The sequence below is a fragment of the Pygoscelis adeliae genome, unplaced genomic scaffold, assembly GCF_000699105.1.
Source record: "Pygoscelis adeliae isolate BGI_AS28 unplaced genomic scaffold, ASM69910v1 Scaffold444, whole genome shotgun sequence".
Classification (NCBI taxonomy): domain Eukaryota; kingdom Metazoa; phylum Chordata; class Aves; order Sphenisciformes; family Spheniscidae; genus Pygoscelis; species Pygoscelis adeliae.
This window is the reverse complement of record NW_008824677.1, coordinates 319,325-326,152: the sequence shown is the minus strand read 5'-3', so window position 1 is coordinate 326,152 and position 6,828 is coordinate 319,325. Positions and strand designations below refer to the sequence as shown.

Below are 6,828 nucleotides of genomic sequence, written 5' to 3'. Positions count from 1 at the left end.
CTCTTGAGCCGGGAGTAGCTCTGGCACCAGAGCTGCTCCAGCCCGGCCCTGTGGGGATGGGGCAGAGGACGGCCCGCAGCAGCTGTGTCCTTGCTTTCCAGTTCAGGGACTGACGCTGTTAAGAGCGGAGGAGGTGGGCGTCCACGAAGCTCGCGTCAGGGTTCATCGGCACTTCCAGTCCATTCCAGGCGGTACTGCGCTGGTTCTTCCTACGCGGTGACCATGCACGGAGCCGACAGCAGGAGATTCAGACAACATTAATCTTCTAGGATGGAGAGAGATGACTTCACAAGGGATAAATAGAACTTTATTTAAATAAACATTTGTGAACATCTTTATACAAATTACAAGTCCCCACACAATCCTCCAGCTCTGCCTAAGCGCCAAAGCTGCCAGGAGGGCCTTTGAGCAGATCCACCAGGATGTCGAGCAGCTGGCTGTGCTGGTGGTGCAGGTCCCCAGGGATGGCTGCCATCTCATAGCACAGGCACGTCTCCACCATCTTGGAGAGCGACACACGGAAATCACGCAGGAGGCGGATGGTGTAGGAGTCTCCCTCCAGCACCAGGAGATCACTGTCTGTCAGGGAGACTGTCGCTCGCCAGCCATCATCTTAGTGGGAAGAAGAGAGGAGGTGAGAAGCGGGAATGGTGCTGACCTGTTCCAGCCTGTGCTGGCCGCTCGGCCCTCTCCACCACCGTTACCAGGGGCAGCGCAAGGTCCTCCCCACGCTCATTTTAGCCCAGAGTCCAGGGACTCAACTGGGCCAAACAGTTCCCGCAAGAGCCAGGCAGCACTCTGACCCGTCGCACTGGGATCCTCCCACTGTTTCCCACAGGAGGTGACTGATTGCACAGCCCGCCTAAGCTCGAGGGCTAGAGATCAACTGCAGCCCTGCCAAAAACCCACAGGCTAAAGCAACACATCCACGGGGAGAAGGGCTCACTCCTCCCCACACACCAGCCATGGCTGAAGGCCAGCTCAACTCATTCCCCAAGGATGAGCCTCCAGGCACAAGCCTGCTTGCTCAGCCTGCCTGTGGCTTGGTTCCCTTGTCCCCCTGGGGAGCTACAGCTGAGAACAGCTCACAAGTCATCGCCTTTGTGGCCCCATTACAGCAACACCCAGTCCAAAGCAAGAGGCTTAGAAAGCAGGGGAAGATAGTTGGCCAAGGGAAGAAGCAGAGCTGCTCATAGTAGAGATCAGGGGTAGCCACCCTGCAGCCCCTCAGACTGTGGTACAGCTGTAGGCGCGGGGTGCCTGGGGTGTCAGGCGCGGCAGGAGGAGCCCGCAGCGGCAGAAGAGGACGCGTCAGCCCTGCAGCTGCTGCAGCACTCACCTCGGACATGGATATCTGTGTCAGTCATGAGCAGCACGGCCAGCGGGTGGACCTGGGAGGAGTCCCGCACAAACACCCCACCGTTGGACTTCACTGCCATGAAGTATGTTAGCCAGCGGCTGTACAGCTTGGATGCCTCCCTGCACAGGGGAACAGCTTCGTCAACCACAGGCAGAGACATGTTGTACTCCGGTACTGGCACACGTGTCGGAGGCAGTGCCGGAGTTCTCAGCACAGCCAGCTGGTGCCGTGAAGTACAAGCTGTGGGGTTCCCACCCTCCCACGGTCACAGGCGTACATAGATCACCCACCTGTTGATTGTTGATTTGTGGAGCAGAACGGTGCCAGCCTTTGTCCGATACGCGTAGCTGTTGGGTTTGAACTTCCCTTGACGGGTCACTTTGCCTTGTCTCACCTGAAACAAGAAGAGCATCTCAAACGGCTGCACAACCAGCAGGCGCTGCCCCCATCACAAGCAGCCAGCCTGGCTTTCCCCACAACTCTCTCTCCTACGTGTAGGGGGCCACGTATGTTCCTCCACTTCCAGCAGCTCCACTGTGTTAGCAGAGTACATCCGTGGGGGTGACCAGACCTGGCAGTCACTGAACACCATGCAAGGGGCAGCAAACAAGAGAAGGAAGATGCCACCTCGATGGCTCCTCCCAGACCAAGCTACATGGACCTGTGCGGGCCGGGGGTACCACTCCCCACGAGGAGGGATCCAGGGACAGCATGGGAGCAGCAGGCAGAAGCACAAGCGGGCAGCCTGCCTAGGACACACGCTCCCAAGAGAGTACAAGCATCTGTGGCACCTCGACGCTTCCCTGTGCTACCCACAGTGACCAGCAAGCCCAGGAGAGTGATGGCAGAGCAGGGAGCCGGTACCTGGATGAGGTTGGGGTAGAGCCCAGCCATGAGGACTCCCTTGACCAGTTCTTCCTCCTCGCTGTACTGGTTACATACGGACGAGGGCATGGTACAGTCAGATGGGGACGACACCAGGAAGGCTTCGTAGAGGTTCTCAGAGAACTGCTTGACAAGGCCTACAGGGAGGAGACAGCCCCAGGGAATGAGATTCACCCTCTCCTTCACCCCACCATGAATGAAATAACCTCAGCAGGGCAGCACCAGCTCTGGCCTTGGAGGCTCAGCATCGGTGCTAGGACAGGAGACCTGTCCTGCCTGTGGCCTCCCTGGCACACAGGGCTACGTCTGCACTCATGAGTGCCAAAGCCACAACCTGCGCCCACTCCAGCAGTCACCTGCCCAGTCTACCCCATTTCTTCACCTTGTTCTTCACCAGTGCTTCAGCCTTTTCAGGGGACAGAGGGGAGAAGCAGGCCTCTGGGACTCACCATTGATGAAGCGAAGGCTGGGGCCGTACAGGTAATAGTCCTGCAGGTAGTTATCCCTGGCACGACTGTCTCTGCGTCGCAGCACCTCCTCCCAGCCTGCCACAGCTCTGACGAACGCGAGGTGATCGCTCCCACTCTCCCGGCTCAGAACAGCCTTGGCCTAGGAGACAGACACACGTGTCAGCCAAGTGGCAGCCCCTTCCCTACCTGCTTTCTACCTTCCTCTAGGAGGGGCTCCTCACCTTGTCCACCTCTGCACGGTTTTGCAGGCTGCTGCTGAAGGGGTCCCGGGTGAGGCAGGAAACGATGACGAGCAGAGGGTGGAGGCAACGGTAGATGGACGCCAAGACGATGGCCTTTGCCAGCCGAGGGTCTGTGGAGATCTGGGCAAGGCGTTTGCCCAAAGTGGTGAGGGCTTCTCGCTGGTCCAGCACGCCTGCAACAGAGCCGCCCGCGAGGGCACATCCATTAGCGCCGAGCGGGGCCAACGTGCTGGCCAGTGGCTTTGGGGAGCTGCCAGGAGAACCCGCCTACTGGGCTTGGAAGATTTGGTGTTACCTCCAGAAGAGGCACACAGCACAGGTGCCTGCAGTAAGCACCCAGAACCTCCCAGATCTAACCGACCCGAGGCCAAAGAAAAGGCTGTAACAGCCAGATGACGATCCACAAGACGCCAGCTATGAACTCCAGATCCCAGCTTTTCTTCTTTCTCTGCCCTCCCCCCCTTTCTTTTTTTAAACATTGAGAGCTTCTCTCCGGTTCTTTAGCAAAGCTGTGTAGGGACTAATGTCATCACAAAATTCCTCCGATGACACCAGCCCCTGAGCCACAACGTGTGCGGTTTGGGAAGTCCCTTATCAGCTGCCATTCCCTGTCTAGGGTCAATCCTGCCCAGTCTGTCCCACAGGATCCTGTGCCAACTCCCACTTCCCATTTTAGACAGCAAACATGTTTCCATCACACCCACACCAGGACACAGCATTAGCTCACCGATCTCCTGCAGCAAGATCACTGCTTCATCCACAGCTTTGATGTCAGGGCTGTCCAGTGCCTTGGAGAGAAATTCAACTGCCTGCAACACAGCAGGGGGAAGGGAAAAGAAAAAAAGGGCATGTTTCCCGTACAGGAATGTGGGAGAGCCCTCGGGAGCCCACTGCTGGGCCCCAGACTGCAACACGGTTCCCTCTTTGTTTGCCTACAGGGATATGAGCTCAGCCCTCTCCACTCTTGCAGAGTCTTTTAGACATACTCTGTAATCTATACATTTCCTGGTCTTAACCTCCCTAGACAGCACTGCGTTTAGGAAAGCAAGACCTAAAGTCATCAGCATCTTGGGTTTTCCCTGCTCATGTTTGTGGTCAAATCGCGTCTCTGGAACTAGCACCAGGCAGGCCGCATCCTGCTGGTTCAGTCGGCTGTAGTCTGGCAGGCATGTACTGTGCTTACTGTTTTCTCCGGCATGTGGATCTTGGCCTGAACCACCAAGTTCTCCAGTGGGGTGCGTAAGATCTCTGGAACCTGGTAAGTTGGCATCTTGTCCAGACGGCTGCGAGGGAAGAGGTGATAGGCAAATCCCGACTGACAGCGGCCAGCACGCCCTCGCCTCTGCACCACATTTGACTTGGACACCCACACCGTTTCCAGGCAGGACACCTAGGAGAAGAAGGATTAGGCATGAATGCTCTCACGGCTCTATCCTGTTTAAATGCAGCCTTCCATCCAGTCCACAGACCTCGGAAACTCCTCACGACTGATCAGCCATCCCGCTAAAGGCAAGGGAAGCCTTTCCCACTCTCCTGCATCTTGCAATGCCAGTCTCTAGCAAGCAGCAAGTGTGAAGGCCTGAGCTGCTCAGTGCATGGATGAGACCCTGATGCCATCTGCTGGACACCTGCCTTGGCTCCACATCACTGCGCTCCCCAGGGGCTCATCACGCTGTCCTGCTGGGAGCTGCCAGCGAAGCGTGGTCCCCGCCTCTCCCATGCCAGTCCTGCCGCGTGCTAGCACAGGCAGGGTCTGCACTGTGAGATGAACTGGGTTAAAACTGGGCAAATATAAACGGGTTGTTTTTAAGCTAGAACTGTTCCAAGGTGTGAATCAGCACCTGGCCCTACAAGATGTTCTAGCACAGGGAGGGGAAGGGGCAGCAGTGTGTAGCCAGAATCCCTTCTTCCAAGAGCAACAGTGGCACAGCGGCCTTCACGCTGTTATGAAGGTATACGCACAAAAGCCTTCACAGGGCCCAGCGCTGCCAGAAACATGGCCCGAGAGCAGCGTAAACCCGCGCCCCCCCTTAAAGCTGACTAACAAGCTACAGCATTGGGGTCAAGATAGCTTCAAACAAGAGCAGTTTATGATGAAATCATAGAAAAAGGCAGAAAGCAAATGGAAAAGCTACAGATGTTAGATGGTACAACAGAGAGATGGGAAGGGAGCAGGATTTGCCTTAAATTTCTTTAAAGACACCAGACTTTTGCCTGTTCAGCAGAAGTCGATGGGGAGCCTGGCTGGGAACTTGGTAAAGGCAAACACTCTCTGAATGATGAGTCACTCTGTCCCCAAACAGGGACACAGTGCCAGTGCCCCAAGGGCCAAAGGGGAAGCAGCTCTATCATCCAATTAATGGCATCTCAAATGTTGCTCTGAAAACATCCATTAGCTCCAGTATATCCCAAATGCACTCAGAGGCGAGAAAGCATCAGTACCTTGGTCTTTAGATCGTAGCGTTCCTCCTTGTGCGTGCCACTGTCCACCACGTGGACAATGTCATTGATGGTGATGGAGGTCTCAGCGATGTTGGTGGCCAGGACGATCTTCCTGACGCCAGGTGGAGGCCGCTGGAAGATGTTTTGCTGGTCCATCATGGGGATGTTGGAGTGGCGGAGGAGATAAAAAACAGTCAGTCCTGCCCTGCTGAGCTGCTTTGCAGCACAAGGCCAGGGTGGGCAGAGATTCTCAGCCCTCTTGTACCATCACCTCCCGCTTCCAGAAATGGAGGACAGGGATGGGGACACCACTTGTAATACTGATGGTCATTGTCAGCAGTTTCCCACCAGCCAGACCGCAGGAAAAATTTTCCACACTTCATTAGGGAAGGCCTCATTTCAGTTGCTTCAACCTATGGCTCAACATCAGCAGGAGCTCTGATCACCTCCCATCCCAGAGAGGCTAATGGCACCACCAGAATATCCCTGGGCCCCAAGAAGTCATCCCAGTCCCTCCCACAGCCCAGTTCTGTGCCTCCCCCTTTTCGAAAGACCTATGGGGCAGGGGGATGGGGTATCCTCATTGTCATTTGGTTTCACTTGGTCAAAAATGGTAATCAGCAAGGGCCTGTTACTCTTCTATATCACATATTTGCCCTATTACAGATCAGTGATGTGGAAAAATTCCCAGCAACCGCACAGAACAGCAGGGGAGCACAAGAACATGCAGTTTTCACAAAACACCACCTGCATTTATTAGCAACTGAGCTGCTCAGAGTTGTGCTCCTGGCTGGCCTTATTTGACACTGAATAGGGAAGACTGTTAAAAAAAAAAACCCAAACAAAAAAACCCCAAACAAACCAACCCCAAAAATCTTACAGCCTTGCAGAGTAATACCGGCTTTTGTTATAAATTTCCCTCCTGGGGTAAAGAACCTTAAATTCAGTAATCAAAGCTGAGCTACAGAGTACATCCCCATCCCACAAAACAGGTCTTGAAGATCTTTTCTACGTAGGCTCAGCATGCAGCTACAGCAATGCAGAATTTAGTAGTTTCCTCCTTGCCTAATTCTGAATTGCTGGAGGCAAACAGGAAGCCAGTCTCTTTGCTCACATACAGGTTTGGATGGCCTCTCTTAGGAGGAGTTATTTGTGCTTAACACGCACAATTACACAACAGGTACGTACACCAGAGCATACAAGCTTGCTCTGTATCAGAGTGCAACAGCTGAAGGGGCTCATCAAGTCAGTCGGCCTGTCCATTCTCCTGAATTCTGGGGAGAAAAGGTCTGGCGCTGCCATCTCACCTGGTAAGACGAGGTACCGGCTGTTCTGAGATCCAAGCATCTCTAGCAGGCGCTGCTGCACTCCTTTGATTTCCTGCCAACCAGGGAGGAAGCAGAGGATCCCACCTGAAACAGAGCAAGAG

At 54.8% G+C, this 6,828-nt stretch overlaps 1 protein-coding gene across 1 annotated transcript in view; it reads right to left on the bottom strand.

The window, feature by feature from the left end:
- Positions 1-286: 286 nt before the first annotated feature.
- The window catches only part of DHX30 (DEAH (Asp-Glu-Ala-His) box helicase 30), a 31,570-nt gene continuing 25,028 nt past the window's right edge, over positions 287-6,828 (bottom strand). The window contains exons 10-19 of the mRNA XM_009323143.1: positions 6,707-6,811; positions 5,400-5,599; positions 4,141-4,347; positions 3,685-3,766; positions 2,937-3,130; positions 2,695-2,854; positions 2,225-2,382; positions 1,651-1,754; positions 1,340-1,479; positions 287-612 (exon numbers count right to left, since the gene is read on the bottom strand). Of these exons, the coding sequence (XP_009321418.1) occupies positions 377-612; positions 1,340-1,479; positions 1,651-1,754; positions 2,225-2,382; positions 2,695-2,854; positions 2,937-3,130; positions 3,685-3,766; positions 4,141-4,347; positions 5,400-5,599; positions 6,707-6,811 (1,586 nt within the window). The 3' untranslated portion in view covers positions 287-376. The remainder of the gene's footprint in view (positions 613-1,339; positions 1,480-1,650; positions 1,755-2,224; positions 2,383-2,694; positions 2,855-2,936; positions 3,131-3,684; positions 3,767-4,140; positions 4,348-5,399; positions 5,600-6,706; positions 6,812-6,828) is intronic.